This window comes from Salmo salar, chromosome ssa23, assembly GCF_905237065.1.
Source record: "Salmo salar chromosome ssa23, Ssal_v3.1, whole genome shotgun sequence".
NCBI lineage: Eukaryota > Metazoa > Chordata > Actinopteri > Salmoniformes > Salmonidae > Salmo > Salmo salar.
Window position 1 is genome coordinate 21,853,118 of NC_059464.1, and position 26,565 is coordinate 21,879,682.

General features: G+C 44.6%; 1 protein-coding gene across 2 annotated transcripts; it reads right to left on the bottom strand.

Annotated features, from left to right (window-relative positions):
* Positions 1-4,110: 4,110 nt before the first annotated feature.
* LOC106584219 (cytoplasmic polyadenylation element-binding protein 2) lies at positions 4,111-21,452 on the bottom strand. Of its 2 annotated transcripts, XM_014169258.2 has the most exons (11): positions 19,788-21,452; positions 17,476-17,748; positions 14,438-14,528; positions 12,416-12,466; positions 10,576-10,599; positions 8,892-9,059; positions 8,650-8,739; positions 8,224-8,342; positions 7,966-8,080; positions 7,323-7,504; positions 4,111-5,998 (listed from the first exon to the last, which is right to left on the bottom strand). In XM_014169258.2, the coding sequence occupies exons 1-11, from the start codon at positions 20,295-20,297 to the stop codon at positions 5,771-5,773; spliced, it is 1,851 nt and encodes a 616-aa protein (XP_014024733.1). In that variant the 5' UTR covers positions 20,298-21,452; the 3' UTR covers positions 4,111-5,770. The 2 variants fall into 2 exon arrangements, with proteins under 2 accessions (XP_014024733.1, XP_014024734.1); XM_014169259.2 differs by lacking the exon at positions 10,576-10,599 and having other exon boundaries at positions 19,788-21,450.
* Positions 21,453-26,565: the final 5,113 nt, after the last annotated feature.

A 26,565-nucleotide genomic window follows, 5' to 3' on the forward strand; every position in this document is an offset into this window, starting at 1 on the left:
GGCCTCGATGCAACAGGGAGAGAATCTCAAGTGTCTTCCATGAATATAATAGAACCCTCAATGTTTCTTTCCTTCAATTAAAAGGTGTAAAGCTGAACTTATATATCAACCATTTAGACATATTAAAACAGTTATATAGTAATACATCAATATATACATAATGACATGATTTTTGAAATAGTTTGTTTCTTTTTGTCTTTCAACAGAGCCTGACTTAATAACATAATTAGAATATTAGGACAACTAAAATATGTATAATAATAATAACAAACCTATTGAAATACAAAATACAATCAAAATCAAATAGTTATTTGTCTACTAAAAAGTGAAATAAATATGATTCTTAAAAAAACAAAGACGCACACATTCAATGCCTTCGGAAAGTTTTCAGACCCCTTGACCTTTTCCACATTTTGTTATTTTACAACCTTATTCTAACATTTATTAAATCGGTTTTTTCCCTCATCAATCTACACACAATGCCCCATAATGACAAAGCAAAAACAGGTTTTTAGAAATGTTTGCAAATGTATTAAGAACCTTTACTCAGTACTTTGTTGAAGCACTTCTGGCAGCGATTACAGCATCAGATCTTCTTGGGTATGACACTACAAACTTGGCAAACCTGTATTTGGGGAGTTGCTCCCATTTTTCTCTGCAGATCTTCTCAAGCTCGGTCAGGTTGGATGGGGAGTGTTGCTGCATAGCTATTTACACGTCTCTCCAGAGATGTTCGGTCGGGTTCAAGTCCGGGCACTGGCTGGACCACTCAAGGACATTCAAAGACTTGTCCCAAAGCCACTCCTGCGTTGTCTTGGCTGTGCGCTTAGGGTTGTTGTCCTGTTGGAAGGTGAACCTTTGCCCCAGTCTGAGGTCTTGAGCGCTCTGAAGCAGGTTTTCATCAAGGATTTCTCTGAACTTTGCTCCGTTCATCTTTGCTTTGATCCTGACTAGACTCCCAGTCCCTGCTGCTTGAAAAACATCCCCACAGCATGATGCTGCCACAACCATGCTTCACCATAGGGATGGTGTCAGGTTTACTCCAGACGTGATGTTTGGCATTCAGGCCAAAGAGTTCAATCTTGGTTTCATCAGACCAGAGAATCTTGTTTCTCATGATCTGATAGTCCTTTAGGTGCCTTTTGGTAATCTTCAAGTGGGCTGTCATGTGCCTTTTACTGAGGAGTGGCTTCCGTCTGGCCACTCTACCATAAAGGCCTGATTGGTGGAGTGCTGCAGAGATGGTTGTCCTTCTGAAAGGTTCTCCCATCTCCACAGAGGAACTCTAGAGATCTGTCAGAGTGACCATCAGATTCTTGGTAACCTCCCTCCCCCGTTTGCTCAGTTTGGCTGGGTGGCCAGCTCTAGGAAGAGTCTTGGTGGTTCCAACTTCTTTGGAAGTTTAAGAATGATGGAGGCCACTGTGTTATTGGGGACCTTCAATGCTGCAAAAATGTTTTAGTACCCTTCCCCAGATCTGTGCCTCGACACAATCCTGTCTCGTAGCTCTACGGACAATTCCTTTGACCTATTGGCTTGGTTTTTGCTCTGACATGCACTGTGTGTGCCTTTCCAAATCATGTAAAATCAGTTGAATTTAGCGCAGGTGGACTCCAACAATCATGTTGTAGAAACATCTCAAGGATGATCAATGGAAACAGAATGCACCTGAGCTCAATTTCGAATGTCATAGCAAAGGGTCTGAATACTTATGTAAATAAAATGTCTAAAAACTTGTTTTCGCTTTGTCATTTTGGGGTCTTTTTTTGTAGATTCCTGAGGATTTGTATTAATTTAATCAATTTTAGGATAATGCTGTAACATAACAAAATGTGAAAAAAGTCAAGGGGTCTGAATACTTTCTGAAGGCACTGTACAAAGTAACAGTGTTCAACATATTACTCAGATTACTCAACAAACAGCACAAGGAGTCAAGTGTTACAGGACAATGGTGACAATGTAAAAGCGAGCTCTGTTCTGTTCTGAGCACAACACCAACCACACCACGAACGCCGTACAAGAACTCTCGAGTACAAGTTGGGTGGCTGGTGGCTAAAGGATCCTTATTAATTTGCTTTGAAGCTGTTGCTTATCATTTTTTTGGCTACCATTTTGTAGAGCCAGTCATCATAGCTCAGCACCCTGTTAGTTTACAGAGAGACGGGCAGAAACACATTTCCTGTAACAACGGGACTCAGTTTGAATATATTAGAACGTATGAGATAACTGCTTCCTTCACATAGAAAAACCTAAGACCACCGCCTCCTCACACAATTTCTTAAAGAAGTCATTATGAAAAAATGATATTCAATAAATCATCTGGTAGAATTATAAATAGGTAGAAGTGTGATAAAATAGAATTTTTCATGAGTAATGAAAAAGATGCAAAATGGGTTGTTTCCCAAACCACGTCCGCATTGTATTAGCTATCTAACTGCTAGGGTGAAAATGAGTCAAGAATCAAATCATCCAAGGGTAAAGAGAGGGAAATATAGAAAGGGAAGTGCATAATATATTATCAGAAGTGATTAGAGATGCTTGGGACAGGGAGGGGGTCACAAGTTCAAGACGGAACAAATAAATGATCTAATAATACAGTATGTGAATAAATGAACATAAAATCGTATCCCCATAGAGTAGTAACAGCAACACTTGACACCTGACCTACGGATACCAAGGACTCCACACCAGGGCATGAAACATAGAAACACTATGACACAGGAATAACAGGGATATTACACTGTAGAGATACAGACATGTACAGTACCATACAGCTGATATGCTAATGCACCAGCAGGTCATTGCTCACAGAGAGAGGGATTGTCCCTGAAAAGTATTTAAGAGCGATATCCTCACAGGGTCACAGTTAGAAAAAAACAAAGAACACAGTTAATATATATTCTGCAGACCAAAATGTTTTATTATTATAAGTGAAGGGGTGTGTCTTTGTCATCTTTCACTAACAGGACATAAAACTGGCCACTTTCTGTAGGTCTGGAGTCTCAAAACGAGTAATTACTGTACATATGAGAGACAGATTGTTTATAGAACAGTTTCATCAAACTGCAAAATTCATAGCCTGATCACACAACCCAGGAACAAATATTGGACAGATGCTTCCTTACGAATCCTTCTCCATGACAACATTTGAACAGCGGTGTGGATTAGCCAACTAGCGTAACACATGGCACACTACACCGCACAAACACACATCTCCCAGTCGTATGCCTGTAGTTAGCTGATCCAGCCAGGCTACTGTGTGTGTTTTTGGTCTGTTAAGCGCTTTGCTACATCAGAGTAACCACAGTAACTATAAAAAGGTGGGGAGGAAAGGAGGGGTGAAGGCAAAATATTGTGATGTCCTCATTCTCGTATATCTACATTGTTACTAGACTAAAACCTCTGTCCACACACAAACAAGACCCACACAGACAGCACAGAGACGACACTAACCACTGACTAAACACCACTCAGCTTCTCAACAGCTTCTTCACTCCTCACAAACCACCACGTCACAAAATGGTGGCATCCACTAGTCTAGAACCAATATAGCATTTTTTTTGTATAAGTATGTCGGATCAAACAACGTATCAACATCAATGCATGCAAGATGTTTTAAGTAAGTCGTTTTAATGTATTTTTCTTGATCTCCGTGGTATTTTTTTTCTCCTACACCTAGGCTTCTATTGTTTTTGTTCATGCTACTCACAGTAGGATTTTAGTGGTTTCTGTTATACGATATCTGTTTATGTATGATATCTGTTTATGTATGATATCTGTTATATGATATCTGTTTATGTATGATATCTGTTATACGATATCTGTTTATGTATGATATCTGTTATACGATATCTGTTTATGTATGATATCTGTTATACGATATCTGTTTATGTATGATATCTGTTATACGATATCTGTTTATGTATGATATCTGTTATACGATATCTGTTTATGTATGATATCTGTTATATGATATCTGTTTATGTACGATATCTGTTATATGATATCTGTTTGCTGCATGCGTTGGTTAAGTCTATCCTGCATGTGCTGGTTAAGTCTATCCTGCATGTGTTGGTTAAGTCTATCCTGCATGTGTTGGTTAAGTCTATCCTGCATGTGTTGGTTAAGTCTATCCTGCACGTGTTGGTTAAGTCTATCCTGCATGTGTTGGTTAAGTCTATCCTGCATGTGTTGGTTAAGTCTATCCTGCACGTGTTGGTTAAGTCTATCCTGCATGTGTTGGTTAAGTCTATCCTGCACGTGTTGGTTAAGTCTATCCTGCACGTGCTGGTTAAGTCTATCCTGCACGTGTTGGTTAAGTCTATCCTGCACGTGTTGGTTAAGTCTATCCTGCACGTGCTGGTTAAGTCTATCCTGCATGTGCTGGTTAAGTCTATCCTGCATGTGTTGGTTAAGTCTATCCTGCACGTGTTGGTTAAGTCTATCCTGCACGTGTTGGTTAAGTCTATCCTGCACGTGTTGGTTAAGTCTATCCTGCACGTGTTGGTTAAGTCTATCCTGCACGTGTTGGTTAAGTCTATCCTGCACGTGTTGGTTAAGTCTATCCTGCACGTGTTGGTTAAGTCTATCCTGCACGTGTTGGTTAAGTCTATCCTGCACGTGTTGGTTAAGTCTATCCTGCACGTGTTGGTTAAGTCTATCCTGCACGTGTTGGTTAAGTCTATCCTGCACGTGTTGGTTAAGTCTATCCTGCACGTGTTGGTTAAGTCTATCCTGCACGTGTTGGTTAAGTCTATCCTGCACGTGTTGGTTAAGTCTATCCTGCACGTGTTGGTTAAGTCTATCCTGCACGTGTTGGTTAAGTCTATCCTGCACGTGTTGGTTAAGTCTATCCTGCACGTGTTGGTTAAGTCTATCCTGCATGTGTTGGTTAAGTCTATCCTGCATGCACAAACATGCATTTTAATTTTCACATTCTATTCTTCCATGGCAATGGGGGCCATGAGTGTTTGAGTGCAGACTGCATTTCATTTTCAAGATTACGGTTTACAGATGCTGTTAATATATAACACCTATACATCTATTCATATATTATGTATAGCAGCAAAGCTTCTAATATAGCTTGTGATTAAAAATGTTAAATAGAGTTAATACAAACCAGATTCATATTTGTAGTTATATTTTTTCAGGTCAAAATGAGAGCAAAAATAACCCTATCATTTTTGTACCTCTTCCCCAATAAGGAAAAAGAGAACATAGCAACAATGAACAATTAAAGTTTGTTTTGTGGCAGAAGTGTATCCCTTTTACGCTTCCTATCGTTTTGCTACCTTTGGTAAATGACCTGGGGCAGGCATCCAGATTATAGAATCAAGGTTTTCCCAGAAACAAGGGCACGCTACACCCACTAGGGGGTGGCTAGCAGCAGACAAACAGACAAACAGACAGACAGACAGGCTGCCCCCATGCAAAGACATTCTCATATCTACATTATATCTCACATATAAAAATAATTTGAAAAACTACCAAAAATCGATCTCTTTTTAAATATCCTCTTAAAAAACATGAAGGTACCACAAAAAAAGTTGTCAGAGCCTGAGATGTGAAGGGGGGGGGTTGGTGAAAAACTGAGGCTTGTAATGTTTGGCTGCTACAAAAGATAGATATATTGTATACTGTTATGTACTCTATACTGATAGCTTACGGTAAGAAGCAGGGCGATGACACTTTTTCCTGCCTGGCGATGTCTCTCATCCTTGACTGTTGCTTCTGACCATGTCGCCATGGTGACATGTGATCGCGTTTCTCCTCAGTTCCAGCGGAAGTGAATCTGCCGTGGGCGGTCAGCCCCTTCTTTGACCAGCGGCTTGTGGAATTCTCGGCCGGCGCGGGAGTGGATGTTAGCCCAGCAGAACTCACAGTAGTACTGCAGGCAGGTCACGTTGGCGCAGAAGAAAGGGGCAAACTTCCCCCCACAACGTGCCCCCTGGCACTCATCACAAAGCTGGTCATCCAGAACATAGGGCTTCACCTCCACCTGCAGGGGTACAGGGGTACAAGGGTATAGCGGTACAGGGGCATGGCGGGGATGAGAAGTGGAATACTCAGACACAGCACAGATACATACACTGAGTGTAGAAAACATTAGGAACACCTTCCTAATATTGAGTTGCACCCCATTTTGCCCTCAGAACAGCCTCAATTCGTCGGGGCATGGGCTCTACAAGGTGTCAAAAGCGTTCCACAGGGATGCTGGCCCATGTTGACTCCAATGCTTCCCACAGTTGTGTCAAGTTGGCTGGATGTCCTTTGGGTGGTGGACCATTCTTGACACACACGGTAAACTGTTGAGCGTGAAAAACCCAGCAGCGTTGCAGTTCTTGACAAACTCAATCCGGTGCACCTGGCACCTACCACCATCCATACCCTGTTCATATGCACTTAAATATTTTGTCTTGCCCATTCACCCTCTGAATAGCACCCACACACACAATCCATCTCAATTGTCTCAAGGCTTAAAAATCCTTCTTTAACCTGTCTACACTGATTGAAGAGGTGAGATCATAGCTTTCACCTGGATTCACCTGGTCTATGTCATGGAAAGAGCAGGTGTTCCTAATGTTTTGCAAGCTCAGTGTATACTGAGAAAGCCAATAGGATAAGTGTATATTTGACCGGCAGAAAATCTACAGTATGGCGACGCACGGCGTTATGCTAACCCAACTTTTATGCCTTTCCATAACCCTGACCTTAACCTCAGCGAAACAACCTACATTTAACCTAAACCTGACATTTGTTCCTAAACCTAACCTTAATTCATTTCGACCAGTATGCCTAAATTAAGTTTTTGTTCTGCCTGTCGAATATCCAAATAATATACCTATAAAATAATAGGTATTGATGTAAATACATGTAGCATACAGCATGTAAATACACTGAGAAAGCACAGTTAAAATGCATAGTGAGAGATGAACATGCTACTATACAAACAAGGACAGGGTTGAGGCTCTGTGAGATTTAAAGACAAAGGAGTCAGCGCTGAGAAATGGAAGTAATTCAATCAGCACTAACAAGCGTTCTCCTCTCCATAGCAACCACCGCCTAACTATCTGCGTGTGATGCTGAGGGAACACACAAACTCTTTTCCTTTGAACCACAAATCCTCAGGAGGACTGATCCTCTCACACGCTCCCTCTCTTACTCACTCTCTCTCGTCATCCCTAGAAAATCATAAGGAGAATGTCTCTGACAGGATTGTGTGGTTAATGAGAGGGAGCGGTAGGTGGGAGGGAGGGAGGGAGGGAGGGAAGGATGGCAGGGAAAGAGGGAGGAAAAGAGGGAGAAAGGGAGGAGGGCTATACCCGCTTGTCAATGTCTCCATGTTGCAGCTGGACGAATCTGGCGCTGATAGCAGCGATGTAACTCTGCTGATTGGAGAAGGCCACGCGCCCCGCCCCTTTGGGGTACTTGAGCTCTGGATCGGTGTCGATGCCAGCGTAGCAGACCCCCCCATAGAGACGGTCCATAATCATGGCCAACTCCACTGGAGAGAGATGAGAGAAAGAGACAGAACAGAAGAAACGAGAGAGAGTGGGGGAGGGGATGGGGAGGTGACACATGAGTAGGTGAGATGGGGGAGGGGCAAGAGAGAAAGAGTGGAGGAGGGGGTTGTCAGATGAATTATACGAGATGTGATTACACAGGGGGAAACATTGCCAGCTTTCAGACGGTCCATATTACTTCAAACACAACATCTGTTTATCTATTCACCATCACCAACATGAACATACCGATCCAATTACATGCTGAGTAGATCAACTAGAGCAGAGCTGCCCAACCCTCTACTTGGAGAGCTACTGTCCTGTAGGTTTTTCACTCCAACCCTAATCTAGCACACCTTAATAATTAGCTGGTTGATAAACTGAACCAGGTTAGACTGGGGTCGGAGTGAAAAACGACAGGAGCGTTGGAGAGCTCTGTGATAGAGGGAGATTGTGTGTTTACCCGCTCTGAGAGGGCGGGGAACGCCTCCTACGAAGATGGTCTTTCGAGGATCCAGAGCCTGAGAGCCGTCCATCACAAAGTCACTGTCACTCAGGTTCCACGGACGAATCTGGACCTGGAGACACACACCCATACACACATATCCCATACATTTAATCATCGCCAGATAGAATTACACAGTGTAGGTGTCGCTAGTCTCACAGATGTCCTTGCTGGTGGGAATGGCCCTACAGAGAGCTGGGTTTGTGTTGGACTCACAGGCTTGTCTTTGATGGTGGGGCTGGAGACACAGAGGTAGAGCTTGCCGTCCTCCTCCATGCAGGCCTCGATCAGAGCCTGCACTGAGCTCTCCTCCTGGAACAGCAGGAAGGCGTAACCTAGGCAACACACACAACACACTCTCAGGGGATAGCACCTGGAAAGCATATCCGATTGTGGGGAAAAATACTGCTACAAATACACTGAATTATTCCCATTTGACTAAGTACTATATATACAGACTATGTAGGTAGTCATAATGGAAAGAGAATGTGGGTTAACGTAGCTGTGCTGTCTCTTCCAGCAGTCACAGGGACTTCATTGATAGCTACAGGCCATATATATACAGTATACGGTGCTAAGACATACCTTTATGACATACCTTTATGTCAGTTTCAGTTAAAGAAATTCTGAGCGGAGCTTTACCTTTCGGGGGGAAGTAGGATTTGCTCTCAGCCTTGTGTGGCCAGTCCACCACCAGGTGGCCAAAGCGACGGAAACTGTTGGTGATCTCATCTGACGAGAGAAAGATAGGAGGGAGTAGGGAGCAGGGGCAAAGAAGAAGGAACCAACGTGAGTAAGAGCAACCGTTCACACCACCATATTAACTGGCACAGACAAACTGTCACTGAACTAACAAGATTGTGTTATGCTCTTCCTCCTCTCACCTTCATCTATGTCAGGGGGAAGGCCGCCCACAAACACTTTGCGGGAGAAACGCTCAATGCGCTCCCCGTTTGGGTGGGGGTAACAGTTAGTGTCAAGCCCTGGGACGCCCTGGTTACCGTGCCCGTCGTCAAGGAGGCTGTCTTCAATGGGGAACAGGGACGAGCGGCCTGGAGAAGAGGAGGTCAGAGGTCAGACCGCAAAGACAATGACATCCACATAGATACACACAAACATACATACAGTCACATCACAAGGCACCCATACTTCTGCTGTGCATATTCAATACTTGGGGGTTTGTAAACAACAGAAGCAACCAATGGTTCTGTCCTATCTCTGCTATAACACCCACTGACAGTTACTAGATTGAACACTCATGGAGCCCAATGGCTTAATGTTATATATCTCAGAGGAGGCGGGTGGGAAGAGCTATAGGACAGGATCATTTTTATGGCTGGAATGGAATACTTGGAAAAGTATCAAACCTATGGACACCACATTTTTGACTCTGTTCCATTAATTCCATTCCAGCCATTACAATGAGCCCTTCCTCCTATAGCTCCTCCCCCCAGCCTGCTCTGATACACTTCTCGTTTTATAATGAATCACATGATAAATGCACAGGGTCTATAACATGTGCTATTGGCTGTTGACAACTGTCATCAGGCGTTGTGCTTTGTAGCTACAATATAAAGTATAAACATGAAGTGAAAGAGGATTATGTGCAATCTAGTATAGATGTGCTGTAAGACCATGAATTCTCCAGCCAGAGCTCTGTGACAGACTGACAGACAGCAGACAGAGAGGACAGGATAGAGGTCTGGTGAGAAAGCAGTAGCAGGGGTTAGAGTAATGGACTGAGGAAAACCTATGGTTTACTGAGTCTGAAACCTATAGCAATGTGCTATGTCTGGATGTAAACACATATTGTGCAGCAGAGTGACCTGTAACATAGTACAATCAAAAACAAAAAGCAAATGCTGGTACAAGAAGCAACTGCTTGGGACACCACGTATTATTCGTACTAAAGTCTTTTTTTTGTCTCCCACATCAGTTAAAGGCCCAATGCAGTCGTTTTGTATCAATATCAAATCATTACTCGGTAACAATTTAGTACTTTACTGTAATAGTTTTCCATTCAAATTGAAAAAGATATACATTATACAAATATATACAAAAACTATTCTTCAAGGAAGAATTTTGCTAGGACTGTCTGGGAGTGGTCTGAGTGGGGAGGGAAAACTTAAAACAAGCTGTTATTGGCAGAGAGGTTTGGAACTTTGTTATTGGTCGATTAACCAATTTACCGCCTGGTGATAACACCAGGCAAGCAGAAACTCCCGCCCATGCAAACACGCTGATTAGAAGGTCCTTTGTGGATTGTATTTTCAACCAGTAACTATCAGGAAATAACACTGAGAAAAAAAAGACACACTTTTACAGTGCTAGTTTCATCAGCTGTTTTACAATATGATACAAAACACAGGAAAAAATATCATTTGGACTGAACTGAGCCTTTTCACGGTTGGTGATAAGTCATGCTGACACTAGAAACACTGAATTGTTTGTATCCAGACACTGTTTTGGTAGCTGCAGTTCAGTAGCGTTAAACCATGCTGTGTAGTGTATGTACACGCAACACACACGACATGACACAGACTGCACGTCACATGAAGGCGGCTTTACCTCGACGTCTCCCATAGCTCCTTGCTGTACGTAAACAAAGTAAAGAGTGGTTTTATGCCTTGCAGACATTCCTCGCAAAGTAAAGCACCCACAGACCTGGCTGGTACTACTGACACTACAGAGCAATCAAACTATGGCTCTCTAGTACCTAGTACCATTATTTACCCCTACCCCCTTTCATCTCCTCTTCATCTGACTGCATGGTTGGCGTGTCATAAAACCTTATTATGGTCACAAGCTTGTCATTACTTTTCCCTCCACAGTTTTTATGCGAGTAAAGTCATTGTGTATAAAAAAGTGTAATGGAAACAGGAAGTGTCCGTTTTATAAACGTTGACAGATCATTTGTTCGTTCGACATAGTGGCATCTTTTTGTGTCGTTAAAATGAATTATGAAACAAATTGTGGTGGAAATTATTACTTGCGCAATTGTAGCTAGAATAACTAGCATGTAGAGGTACATTTGCTGTCACGCGATGCTATGCTGGTGGTGCTCCCACTGCAACTTGGAAATGCATGCACAGTTTAGGCTACAGGGTGGTGAAAGTGCACGGTGATGAGCTTGATGCTCCTTTCCAATAAATATTTAGGGTCTTAATTTGTATGCCAGTGGCATGATGATCAGTGCTTAGCTGCCAATTAACAAATACAAATGATCTTGCTCTTATCTAGCTCATCATATAACCTAACCTGCCCTTACAAAAAAATTCTGCAGTCAGAGTGCAGTATAACTGTGCTGCAAATACTGTGTCCAAAATAACACTGTTTTTTTACTGCAGTAATTTTGCAGTGTAACTGCGGTTACAGTGCAGTATAATTGCAGTACACTGCAGTTATTCTGCAATTACCGCGTCCAAAATACCACAGTCGACTGCAGTTACTGCACTTTTACTGCAATTTCAAAGCGAACTGTTCTCTGAGAGCAGAATGTGCAAAAAACGAGAATGGGCAAATTTGTCATTTATCGCAACAGTTTCTTTGTGACCAAAAAATTGGTAGAGTGGAAAATGCAATGGGAACACAAACATGTTTTTTATTGGATACATGAAATCTTAAACGCAAAACTGTTTTTTTTTTATGTGCACAATGTCTTTTATCCTTTTATCCGCAACAAAGTCAGTCTGATAGAAACACACCTCTGGTGGGTATTTTGTTTGCAGATTTGATCATATTCGCATGAAAACCTGTCGCAAATTGGATGGAAACATAACAGCTTTGTTTCAAGCAGGACTGTAGTCTATATTGTAAACCTCGCTAGGCTGAGGACCAGCCTAATGGAAACAACACTAGGCCTCTAGTCATGTGACCAAGCCTACATCCGGCTCGTCTGCTGCTGGTCATGTGACTTAGACAACTAGGCATTTCACTTCATCATGTGAAGGACACTATTAAACATTCCTCTTGGACATGCAGTACTTCATTATCTTAAGCCACAGTAGGATTACAACAACAATGCATATCCCTCATGAGGTTTTTAGAGTTGACATGATGGCTGAGTTTGTCCTATAGATTCTATATGCATATATAACAGGAGACATGTTTACTACACTGTTACTACAGTCTACTGTCAGTCTAACTGACACACACACAGCATAGGAGAACCAACACTACTCATTAAACAAGGCAATCCAGCCCGGTCCACTATAGAGAAGGGTATATCCCAACACAAATGAATTTCAGAAATGTCCATCCTACACATACTGTCTAGCCTGCTTCTCGAACTAGCCTGGTTAAGTGTCCCCAATGTGATAATCATGATATGGAAACATTTACACTGAAACATTTCTAAAAGAGATGGAAAAAGAGACACAAGCTGGCGTTGGCCACAAGAGATAATTACCATTGAGCATGAGCAGGCCGTCGGCTCCGGGGTGAGGGCATCCCACACGGCCTGACATTAGAGAGAGACACACACACACACAACACACACACACACACACATACACACAGGGATGAGACTCCTAGCAGATGGAGAGGCCAGGGCGAGGCCATCATGGGCACGGCCATGTATATGGAGCAGCAGCACCCTTGTCACATGGCCTACTGAGCTGTAGTGTCAGAAACAGAACACAGAACAATACCCTGTTGATCCAAGCTGGGGAAAAAATAAATATATAGAACTTGCTTAGCATGTTTAACTACAGAGAATGTTACCTAGAACGCAATGAGGGAGCCTTAATGCAAAACCTGAATCACTTGCTGTTATGTAGACATCGCCAACTTCCTGGTTAGAAAGAATGTATAACGGCAAATGATCCGATCTCCAGTTGAAAAAGAAGCAACCCTTTTTCCACTGCCATGTTAGCATGGTAAATCTCCCATGCCCAATTAGCTAAGCTAATTTCTAAAGCCCTGTTAGGTTTGTGCTCGCCTTCTGCTTCTGCTCTGTTAGCTTAGCCCTGTGCCTAGCAGTCAGGGCTATAAATGGCAAAGACCACCCTCCCCTACCGTCCCCCTCCACCCTCCCCTCCACCCTCCTCTCCGCACTCCTCTGGCTGTCACATGCTGTGTGTGAATGTGTGATCATGTCTAAATTTAGTCTGTTTCCCCTCTGGTTCTCTGTGCTGTGAATACTGGCCTATGTCGGCAGAGCGATGGGTCAGTAACCAGAAGGTCGCTGGTCGAATCCCTGAGCCAACTAGGTGAAAAGTCTGCCGGTGTGCCCATGAGCAAGGCACTTAACACTAATTGTTCCTGTAAGTGGCTCTGGATAAGACTGTCTGCTAAATGACTAAAATGTCTGCTCTATCTGCTCCTGCAGGCTAAACAAGAAATTCAACTCAGAGTCCTGTACAGGTGGAGTACCGAACACTGGCTGTGAGAATGACATCGCTATTTAGACTAGTAAATAATGAACAATAATAATAGTCTTTCAGGGGTAGTATACTGTGCCAAATTCAATGTAAGGGATTGTACTGTGTACTGTAAATGTAAAATTGTCTCCCAGTCTCTGCCATATAGTCTTAGGAGCCTCCTGTCCGTGGTTTGGGGGAGTATGTTGAAGCCAGTAGGCTTAACCATGTGTGTAGCTAGCTAGGAGTCATTTTACACTGACTGCAGTGTACCTGGATGGAGTCTCTTCTCAAGATCCAGCACCTGGGCCAGCCCTGTCACTCTACTCCTGGGCCATCGCTGTCCCCCTACTCCTGGGTCAGCCCTGTCCCCCTACTCCTGGGCCATCGCTGTCACCCTACTCCTGGGCCAGCCCTGTCACTCTACTCCTGGGCCATCGCTGTCCCCCTACTCCTGGGCCTGCCCTGTCACTCTACTCCTGGGCCATCGCTGTCCCCCTACTCCTGGGCCAGCCCTGTCACCCTACTCCTGGGCCATCGCTGTCACCCTACTCCTGGGCCAGCCCTGTCACCCTACTCCTGGGCCAGCCCAGTCACCCTACTCCTGGGCCAGCCCTGTCACCCTACTCCTGGGCCAGCCCAGTCACCCTACTCCTGGGCCAGCCCAGTCACCCTACTCCTTGTCCCTGTGAGGAGTGTCCTACCCTATCAGGACAGAGAGTGCTGCCAGGCTGCCTGACTCCTGTCTGTCCGTGTGGCCCAGGTTAAGCAGTAGCAGTAGGATCAGGATCAGGGCTGTAAGTTCATTTAAAGGCACAGCCGGTGGTGGCAGTAATACTCACTCTTACCAGGGAGAACATAAGCTGCTCGCTCTGGGGAAAACAACATGCCTCGAGGAGGGAGCAGGAAGCCTGTCAGTTCCCTGGGAAAGAGTATGCTGCGCCTCAAACGCATTCCCCTTAATCACCATTCTCCACAATCACAATGCCCTTCCCCATTATACAGTGAGTAAGTACAGTAAGTATGAGAATTAAAGACAGTGGGGAGGGAGTAAGTAAGTAGTGTCTCACCCTTCATTGGATCCTGCTCCGCCCGCATGATGTCAATCAGAGAGCTTTCCAGTGAGTGCATGTTTAGACTGTCGTACATTCTAGATCGATCCTGAGGGGAGGGAGGGAGAGAGGGAAGGACAGAGATATGAAGGCTTAAACAACTGAAGAAAAAAAAAACTGTCAAACTGAAACACACACATGCAACAACTGGAACCCTGCAGTGGTCTGGTACATACTGTAGGCATGGGTAAGCCTGTGGGTTTGGCTTAATATTCCACGGGTGAACAGCACATCCACGGATAAAAAAACAAATCTGTATTTATTCACTTCAGGGGTACTAAGGTATGGTTGTAAGCAGAATGGACCCAATGATGGATTCACCAGGAACTCTGGAGCACGTCAGAGAGAGAGAGAGAGAGAGAGAGAGAGAGCGGAAACCAAATCCAGGGATTTAACCAGAGTGCTTGCTGGGATGGGATGGAGGTTATTATGAACTCATCAGAGGGGCAATAAGACAGACCCCTGTACAGTAGATCTAAACCAGAGGCCACTCAACCTTTATAACATACCACAGATGGTAGATCATTTAGAAGAAAGACGTAGAAAATGGTTTATACAGATCTGTGCCCTCTCACGGTTGAGAACATGAGGCGAGATAGTAAAAGGTCATATCAGCACCTCTCACAACTTAATATTTACTCTCTTATCTAATTAGACAATAAAAACATTTTCTACGTGCCGAACATGAGATGCTAGACGTATGTTCATCACATAGCCAGACCACCACTCAACAGTACTCCACACACTACGTCTCCACACACAGGATTCAAAACACTCATCTAAAAGTGGTCCAGTGGTCAATCTGTGTGTGATTTTTAGCCTAATGTTAGGCTAACGTTTACTGCCTTACTCTGAGGCATCAGTCAGGGCCCCTGACAGTAAGAGGAAGGGCAGAGAGAAAAGGCCATTGGTTGGATAATACCAGATTATTACAGGCAGCCCAGCCAGGTTCCCTCCAGGCCTGTTTATAGCTGGGCTTTACACAGAGGAAAAAACAACATGGCCGTTAAATATCCTATAGCCTGTCATCGGGTGGACAGTCTAGTTTATGTGATGCTGTAGCAACTGAAGGAGTGTTGCCACACTGTCACCGAATAAGAATGTAGTACAGGTCTGTGTATTATAACATCCTTTATATGGTATGACATATCTTATGAAGGATTTATAAAGGCATTATTATGGAATGATCGAAGCGTGTAGGAATGTACACTCCACGGAATAGGCAGTAGGTCACCTCTCTTTCTCTCCCAGTGCCAGCATACACCCCTCTCTCTCTCCCTCTACATATCTCTGTCAATGACGTTCACATCATGATGAAGCACAAATGCAAAAAGCCCTATCCAAACATAACACAGAGGAAGGAAGGAAAAGAGAGGAGACGTGTATGGAATCTGAGGAATTGCTAGTCGGACACTGTTTATGGAAATGAACAATTCATGGAGCCTCGCCTGCTTCCTGGAAGAGGAAGAGCAGAGCCATGACAGAAGGGAGAAAGTGATGAGGGGATTACTTTGAAAAATACATCAGGGGAATAACTAGCGTGTTTTTCCGGTCTCCACCTGGGAAAGTACAGTATGGTGACAGTGGTCCACCCAAAGATCCTTTCTTAAGACCTTCTGCCTCCAGTTTCCCCCTTTGTACTTAAAAGGTCAGAACTGTGCTGTGCATAATTAGATGACATCAGTTATGTGTCTTGAAGTATGTGTTCATAAAAGCTATAACAACTCCCATCCTGAAATAGACTCAGGTGAAACCTGCTAAACGTGGTGTTAAAGTAGCTTTAAAGCAGCCCTACTCCCTAACACCTCCCACTATGGCAGAAATAAATAACACCGCTCCCGTCTGATTGAAATGGTAATTCTGCTCGTCATCTGGGAGTGACATTGATTCTCAGCTGTGTGTTTTCTAAAGAGCCCCTTTACACTCCCCCCCCTCTGCTCCCTCCTGGCTCTCTGTCTTCCCCTCTGCCTCCTGCTTTGCTTTCTCTGTCTGGCTCTCTGCGTTTGATGTTTGTCGCCTTCCTGCTCCTTCTTTCCCACAATCCTACACTCTGAAACACTCTGTACTTTGAAAACAGGGCTGTGAATATTAAACTGTCCCATTCCCATCAATTAAACTGTTCTCCTGTCACCCCTGCTCTCTCTCTCTCTCTCTCTCTACCACCTTTCATCGACCACTCTCTCTCAAACACCCACTCTCTCACTCACTCTCTGGCTTCAATATCTAATTCAGGAAATAATTCCGTAATCCTATGAGTCCGGCCCTATTTCACTCACTGCATTAAAACCCACCAGTATACAGTACACACACACACACACACACACACACACACACACACACACACACACACACACACACACACACACACACACACACACACACACACACACACACACACACACACACACCCCTGTAAATTCACACTGAGTGTACAAAACATTAGGAACACCTTCCTAATATTAAGTTGCACCCCCTTTTGCCCTCAGAACAGCCTCAATTCGTCAGGGCATAGACTACAAGCTGTCGAAAGCATTCCACAGGGATGCTGATCCATATTGACTCCAATGCTTCCCACAGATGTGTCAAGTTGGATGGATGTCCTTTGGTTGGTGGACCATTTTTCATACACACGGGAAACTGCTGAGCGTGAAAGACCCAGCAGCGTTGCAGTTCTTGACACACTCAAACTGGTGTGCCTGGCACCTACTACCATACCCCGTTCAAAGGCACTTAAATCTTTTGTCTTGCCCATTCACCCTCTGAATGGCACACACACACAATTCATGTCTCAATTGTCTCAAGGCTTAAAAATCCTTATTTAACCTGTCTCCTCCCCTTCATCTACACTGATTGAAGTGGATTTAACAGGTGACATCAATACGGGATCATAGCTTTCACCTGAATTCACCTGGTCAGTCTGTCATGGAAAGAGCAGGTGTTCCTAATGTTTTGTAGCTTACTGAGAAAAACACATACACCACAGTCAAAGCACGTACCTGGAGAGGCATAAGCGTGTTACTGTTACTGTCTGTTCGGAACATGTTCTCCTCAATCCAGGCCTTGGGGCCCATGGGGCCGGCGGAACGGGGGAACTTGGGCGGTGCGATGACGTTACTGGAGAAGGGCTTTTTCATGGGGGAGACCTGGCTGACAGAGCCCGGGATGCCCATGCCTCCACCACGACGGTGGTCCCGACCCCAGGACATACCACCAGAGCTCCAACCACTCCCCTGGTGACTGCCCCCCCAGGGAGATTGCTTCACCATGGGCTACAGAGAGAGAGAGCGAGAGAGCGAGAGAGAGAGAGAGAGAGAGAGAGAGAGAGAGAGAGAGAGAGAGAGAGAGAGAGAGAGAGAGCGAGAGAGAGAGAGAGAGAGAGAGAGAGAGAGAGAGAGAGAGAGAGAGAGAGAGAGAGAGAGAGAGAGAGAGAGAGAGAGAGAGAGAGAGAGAGAGCGAGAGAGAGAGAGAGAGAGAGAGAGAGCGAGAGAGAGAGAGAGAGAGAGAGAGAGAGAGAGAGAGAGAGAGCGAGAGAGAGAGAGAGAGAGAGAGAGCGAGAGAGAGAGAGAGAGAGAGAGAACGGGGAGGAGTGGATAGAGACTGAATGTGATATTGTATTCATTGTTGGTATTTTGTGTGTTTCTTTTGATCCTGTGTTTCCCTCTGCAACAGCCTACAATGACCTGGTTCTGTGGAGGGGTTGGAAGGGTAAGAAGATTTAGGGCTTTAAGACTAATACAAAGTATCCCGTGCACACTGACACCACCAACATCCATTTCTCTCTCTCTCTCTCTCTCTCTCTCTCTCTCTCTCTCTCTCTCTCTCTCTCTCTCTCTCTCTCTCTCTCTCTCTCTCTCCACACACTCACAAAATGACATTTACATTTGAGTAATTTAGTGGACACTCTGATCCAGAGCTACATAAAGTTAGTGCATTCATCTTAAGATAGCTAGGTGGGATAACCACATATCCCAGTCATAGTAAGTACATGAACCTCTCCCTCAACGTCAGAAAGACAATGGAGCTGATCACTGACTACAGGAAACGGAGGGCCGAGCCGGCCCCATTCACATCGACGGGGCTGTAGTGGAGGGGTCGAGAGCTTCAAGTTCTTCGGGGTTCGCATTACTAAGGATCTATCTTGGTCCACACACACCAACACAGTCGTGAAGAGGGAATGACAACACCTCTTCCCCTCAGGAGGTTGAAAAGATTTAACGATCCTCAAAAAGTTATACAGTTCTACAGCTGCACCATTGAGAGCATCTTGACTGGCTGCATCACCACTTGGTATGGCAACTGCTTGGCATCCGACCGCAAGGTGCAGGGGGTAGTGCGTACGGCCCAGTACATCACTATGGCCGAGCTCCCTGCCATCCAGGACCTCTATACCAGGCACTGTCAGAGGAAGGCCCTAAAAATGGTCAAAGACTCCAGCCACCCAAATCAAAGACTGTTCTCTCTGCTACTGCACGGCAAGCAGTACCGACGCACCAAGTCTGTAACCAACAGGACCCTGAACAGCTTCTACCCCCAAACCATAAAACAGCTAAATAGTTTGTTAAATAGTTAACCAAATAGCTACCTGGACTATCTGCATTGGCCCTTTTTGCACTAACTTTTTTTGTCTTATCACATTCGCTACTGTTTATTATCTGTGACTTTATTCTTAGTTCTATGTACATATCTACCTCAATTACCTCGTACCCCTGCACACCGACTCGGTATTGGTACCCCGCGTATAGAGCCAAGTTATCGCTGCTCATTGTGTATTTATTATTTTGTGTTTTACTTTTCTATTACTTCTCTATTTTCTTTCTCTCTGCGTTGTTGGGAAGGGCCCGTAAGTAAGCATTTCACTGTTAGTCCTACACCTGTTGTTTACCAAGCATGTGATGAATACATTTCCATTTGAACCTCAGATCTATTAGTTAGTCACACACGCACACACACACACACACACACACACACAGTGTGGGGTTTATTGAATAATGTAATCCCTGCCCTACTCTTACATGTTCTTTATTTGTTTTCATCATCATAGCTGCTTTGTTGCACTTCTGTATAGTAGGCTAACTAACATGTAATAACATATTCATAACCATAGCCTGAGCCTAATACAATCTAGGAGTGACATTGATGTGCACTAACTTACATTAGCTTGACAAAAAAGTATTATATTACTATCTCCCACCCACTTGAACAGTTTCTATATATCTGTCATTTTAATGGATCAATCCTCTATTCTCTGGGGATCCTGATGATGGTTTCCATGTCAACAGATGCGTAGAGAGGACTGGAGATAGCTCACCTGGTGGTGATGGTTGTAGTTGTTCCTCTGCTGCAGGAAGACGCCTTGCTGGTGCTGGGGGTGCATCTGGGGGCTGACTGGGGACCGGCGGCTCTGCTGCGTCTGCTGAGGGGCGTTGATCTGGTGCGAGAACGGACTGGTGAAACTCTGCACGTTAATCCCGGGGCACGGATTAGCCGACACCGGAGAAAAACTCTGGAAGAAGGCTGGATTGATGGAGGAGGGGATACCGGGATAAAAGCTGTTGTCTGGGTCGGTAGGAGCCATCTGATTAATCGCGTTTGCGTGGTGGATAGGGTTGGCCGAGTTGGAGACGGGTGGTGGGGAGCTGGTCTGAACCGACCACGGGGTTCCGAATCCATGGAGTGGAGGTGAAGCTGAGCCGCCACTCGGGTTCTGCATCTCTTGGTTCTGGAGGTTTGGAAAACCACCCCCGAGACTTCCGGCCAACATATTGCCGGTGCCACTGCCATTGCCGTTATTTATATGGTGGGTGATGAGGGAGTCCATTTGGATCTTAACCTTGTTTGGATTTACGGAAATGGGCGATGGCGACGCGGCAGTCTCCACATCGGCTTCAACCTCCCCCACTGGCGAACCGCCGATTCGTCCGGGGCTGGAGTCTGTGCTACGCTCGGGTTTGGTGGAGACTTGAGTGGTGAAAGGCTGCCTCAGCGGCAGGTGACTGAATTTTCCTTGGGGTAGGGGCGACTCAGCGCATCCAAACTCAGCTAGCTGATGTATTTTCCAGTCGTGCTGAAGGTCAAAGATAGACTGTGTCGGGCAAAAATGATCTTGACCAAAATCGGAAAATCTGGATACTGGTTCAGGTGGTTGTAGTTGGAAGTGAGGGCTTCCAGTTGGTTGTTGGTTTCATTTGGTTGCTGTATCCCGGTTTTATTGATTGTGTTGTTTTTGCTGTACTACTTTTCCTCTGTTGGCGGGGGTCGTTGTTCGGTTGTCACCCCCACAGGCTCATCCTGCATGTTTTGCTGATGCGCAGCAGCTGACAGGAACAGTGGGGACAAGGCGGCGACGCTACTGTGCGAGACCAAGGGCGAGCCGGGGCGCAACTGGCGGATGGAAACCGGAGAAGAGGAGGAGCAGATCTTAGAGCGCGTCCGTCGAGGAGAGTAGAGCCGTGTCCAATGGTCGCTGTCTGTAATAAACCAAAACGTAATCACCCATTTATTTATCTACAAATATGGATTTGAACGCAGTTTTCCATTCCTCCGCCTAGAACAACATAGGAGAATTTGCAGAATAGGTGCGTCGACAGATAAATAGTCTACGAGAGAGGAGGGGTTTGTCTCTGTTCGGTCGGCGTTTTCTACAATTAATATTTGTTTCTTATTTTAAACACGATGAATATAGGCCCCTATTTATTCATGTTAAAGTTAGCCTTATATTGTAGCTTACGCAATCCAGTCCTGACCGACCGTATACCCCCTCCTCTCGATACCGGCTGTACTGCTGCGGAACAGGATTAAAGGTCTCGATGAAGTCTACGTCATGACCGCATCAAGTTCTGTTCCCTTGCTCCGCCCTTTTTAGTGAATGCTGCTGAGCGCTTCTACCGGGGCCGAGCTGCAAACACCGCATTGTTTACGTAAATCTTTCATTTTTCATAAGGTCCAGTAGCCTACTTCGTCATGATGTCCTGATCATTAAGCTTGAAATTATATTTATGAGTTTGTCCACTGCAGGTTTGGGCGGAATGGGAACATCCAGTCCTATGTGTCAGATATCCATCAGATAGCCCATCCCCACCATCATATGCTTTATTCCTACTGATGTTGGGTCACACATGGACTAAAAGCATGCATTATTGCCTAAAGAAATTGAATATATAGGCCTTAAGCAGGTAATTAACGGTTTTGTGTCCAGAGCAGCTGTCATAGAACAGGGCCAAGTTGCATAAAACATCTTAAGCGTTTCCCTTCAATATATGTAACTTTATGGGCGACCCAAACAAATTCACATAGGAATGTGAGTTATAGATTTGTCATTCTCATTAAAAGCACGTCTAAGAAGCAGTAGATATGTTCTATGTGGGCTATTTCTATGCTTCCTGATCTTAAATTTTGTTTTTGCTTTTACTTTCGGTTTGGTACACCAGCTTCAAACAGCTGAAAATATAATATCTTTGGTTATTGAACATATATTTCACAGCGTTTTAGATGGTTTTGTCACATAAACTGAAATTTGGCAAACCATTAGTATTTTAACAACCAGGAAAGGGCAGAGTGATTTCTACTGTTTGTTAACAAGAAATTTGTGGAGTGGTTAAAAAACGAGTTTTAATGACTCCAACCTAAGTGTATGTAAACTTCCAACTTCAACTGTACTTGTTAAATAAAACATTTTCTCTGAGAAATTATATTAGCATAAAATTATATAATTTTTCCATTTTTATTAGCATACAATAATAGCTCACGATTTGTATTGTTCATTTGATACAGTCTTTTTTTGCTCATCTTTGTCAAGGGATCCAATAATTCGGTACGCCACATTTATGAAAATGTCTCTCCAGAGATTTAAGATCGAGTTCAAGTCTGGGCTCTGGCTGGGCCACTCAAGCACATTCAGAGACTTGTCCCAAAGCCACTCCTGTGTGCTTAGGGTTGTTGTCCTGTTGGAAGATGAACCTTCGCCCCAGTCTGAGGTCCTGAGTGCTCTGGAGCAGGTTTTCATCAAGGATCTCTCTGTACTTTGCTCCGTTCATCTTTCCCTCGATCCTGACTAGTCTCCTAGTCCCTGCCGCTGAAAAACATCCCTACAATATGATGATGCCACATCCATGCTTCACCGTAGGGATGGTGCCGGGTTTCCTCCAGACTTGAGGCTTAGCAAGAGTTCAATCTTGGTTTCATAAGATGAGAGAATCTTGTTTCTCATAGTCTGAGAGTCCTTTAGGTGCCTTTTGGCAAACTCTAAGTGGGCTGTCATGCCTTTTACTGTGGAGTGGCTTCCGTCTGGCCACTCTATCATTAAGGCCTGATTGGTGGAGTGCTGCAGAGATGGTTGTACTTTTGGAAAGTTCTCCCATCTCCACAGAGGAACTAGAGCTCTGTCACCTCCCTGATCAAGGCCCTTCTCCCCCGATTGCTCCGTTTGGCCGGGCGGCCAGGTCTAAGAAGAGTATTGGTTGTTCCAAACTTCTTCCATTTAAGAATGATGGAGGCCACTGTGTTCTTGGGGACCTTCAATGCTGCAGACATTTTATGGTACCCCTCCCCAGATCTGTGCCTCGACACAATCCTGTCTCAGAGCTCTACGGGCAATTCCTTCAACCCCATGGCTTGGTTTTTGCTCTGACAACTGTGGGACCTTATATAGACAGGTGTGTGCCTTTCCAAATCACGTCGATTCAATTGATTCAGTGCTTAAAGGCCTAGTGCAGTCAAAAACGTGATTTCCCTGTGTTTTATATATATTTCCACACTATGATGTTGGAATAATACTGTGAAAGCTGTATGAAAAGACCGCCTGAAATTTCAACCTGTTTTGGTGGGATGGAGTTTTGGCCTGCCTGATGACATCATCAGGTGAGAAATTAGTTAATATACCAATAAGAAAGAGAGTTCCAATCCTCTCTGCCAATAATAACTCATTTTCAGTTTTCCCCTTTGCACTCAGACCACTCCCAGACAGTTCTAGCAAAATTCTTGGTTTGTTGCCATTTTAATTGAAAACAATCACATTAAGGTACTTCATTGTTACCCAGAAATGATTTCACACACACACACACACACACACACACACACACACACACACACACACACACACACACACACACACACACACACACACACACACACACACACTTTGAACCCCCTATGCCCCTTTGAGACCCCTCTTTTGATCAATCAGATCAGTTCATTTGCCAATATATTGGGCAAAATATCTGAATTAGACTTTGTAAATGCAGCCACAGGCGACCTATCAGAATCTGGGGGAATCTTGAGACCAACACAAGCATGGCTGCCTCTACAACACATTGGTCTCTGACCACAACTGGCTGACGTATTGATGTAGGATCTTAATTTGAGTCATTTGCTACAGCAGGAAAATAATCCTGCAGCAACAGGAAATGTGAATTATTATGTGGATTATAATTAATGGACATATTTTGATGGGAGAATCAAGTCTTAAATTTGAAAGTGGAAATTACAAACCTTTTTAAACCTCAAGTGCAATTCTAGTTTTACATTAGGGTGCAATAGGGTGATCAAATTAAGATCCTACATCTGTATGATGTTTCCAAAGCAATGAAATCATTTCTCTCCAGTGATTGTTCTTATTTATCTGATTAGGCCATGGAGGTTGCTCTTCTCTATCCTCGTTGCGTTTTCAGCTGTTTGGCTAGTAAGCAGACACCCTCTTTACTCCCCCCCTCCCTCTTTATGTGTCCCAGATGGGACAGTCCCACCAGAGGAAGGGGGCAGGTGTAGTGGCCACGGCTGGTGCTGAGCAATCATTGGCTGTGATTAGCCAGTTTGGGGTAAGGGATGGGGGAGCTGTGATAGAGCAGGCAGGCTACCAGCTGCTAGTGCTAGCCCCCCTCCACACGCTGCTTATACATCGCCGGGCGAGGGGACCATGACTGGGGCCTGGAGGGCGAAGGGTGCTGCTGCTAGGGTGGCTGGTTGGGGGTGTTCTCTTCTCTTTGTGGTTAGGGGTGTTCTCTCTCTGAGGCTCAGGCCTCCAGCTGCCCTGTCCCTGGGCTGGCAGATGCAGAATATGACACCTAAATCTCAACTCCTGACCTACACATTCCAACACAGATAGGCACAAATAACTCACCTAGGCTGGCTGACACACAAACTCACATTGACACACATTCAGTTTCGCACTAGGGAGGTTGTAAAAAAACAAATATAAATATATATATATATATATATAAAAGCAAAACAGAACAAAAAGTAAAAAGCACGTGGTATACTCATATACACCATCAACCCTTTCTATCCACACAAACACACACATGTGCGAACACGCGAGTTACGAAACCAAACAGGTAGGCTTTTAACATGGTTACATGGTTGGTTATAATGCTACCTTTGGCCATCACAGTGCACCTGTTACGTTGATCCAGACCTATCTCCGATTTCATGGTGTGTGTGTGTAAAGCCAGCTCAAATTAGGTCTCATCTGAGTGAGTGTGTGTTCACGCTGTGGCACGGCTCAGCTGCTGTAGTCATGGCAACAGGTAATTTCCCTTTGTCGGTGTACACCAAAACCCACTCAGTACACACCGTACCAAATATGACTTTCTCAATTTCATCATTATGGCCCCAAAATTGATGTGGTTATGTGTTCCTGTGTGTTGCTCAGGGGCAGTATGTTATGTTACCTGACTGTTGTAAGGTCATCTGGTCGTTTCTGGGAGCCTTTCTGAAGGTTTGTTAAACATCTCCTTAGGGTTTGTGCTTGGTTATCGGAGGGTTTTGTTCTGATTTGTAACCAGCATGGCCTGCAGGTCGTGGCAGCCTTTGTTTCTGTAAATTGGCTCTTTGTTGTGTCTCTCCCACCACTACATAGCATCTCTCTGCCACTGACTGATAAAGCATCTGCAAACAGTCATCACACACACACACACACACACACACACACACACACACACACACACACACACACACACACACACACACACACACACACACACACACACACACACACACACACACACACACACACACGCGTCAAACCATACACCCTGATGTGTGTCTTCTCCAAAGCGAGGGCAGGCATCCTGTCTGAAACAGACACACCACACTCCTTCACACCAGACCTCCATGGTCTTCTAGACATTATATATGATGCATCTCTGTGTAATTGGAATTATTCAGAGAGCTTGGCAGAGCAGCAGGTCGGTATCAGAGTGGAACACATTAGCATTTGACGGCCCATTGCAGTGGGATGGTGGCACTGATTGGATCTATGGCATCTCCCGGGCTGAAGGAGTGGGGCTAGATAGGCGGTCACATCTGTCAGGGTTTACACTTATTAAGGGTCTAGGGCTGGGGTCTTCGGTATCAGAGGGAGGTAAAATAACCTCGTTGTGAGAGAACAAATCTGCAGCTCAGTCTCTTCTTCCTCTCCTGCATCATTGTGATCATCCTCACTATGCCAGATCAATATCTCCATTTTACTTGAAATTAGTTTGTCTAGGAATGTCTATTTGTAATAAATCTGTTCTTGATATTCCCATCAATATCTCTAACCACAATGATTTCCTAGGTTGGTGCCATGCAGTATTTTCTCCATCACTACTCTGCACTCAGTAGCTTCCTGTGTGTGAGACACAGCATTATCTTAATGACAGAGTAAATGTCCCCTTGCTGCACAGAAGCTAGTGGTCTGTTTTAATAGCAAACATCCACATGGACAGATAACAACCTCGCTCTAGCCTTCTGCTTTCCATTGGACATGTATTAACAATGGGCTCGCTCACGCACACACGCACACACTGCGTTTACACAGGCAGCCCAATTACAATCTTTTTTTACACTAATTGGTCTTTTGACCAATCAGATCAGCTCTTTCGCCAACTTGGGTAAAAGATCAGAATTGAGGTGCCTGTGTAAATGCAGCAATATGCGACCTATCAGAATCTGAGGGAATCTTGAGACCAACACAAGCATGGCTGCCTCTACTACACCCACAACTGGCTGACGTACAGATGTAGGATCTTAATTTAAATCAGTTTGCTACAGCAGGAAAATAATTGTGCAGCAACAGGAAATGTGACATTTTTGTCGGGGTTGATACATTT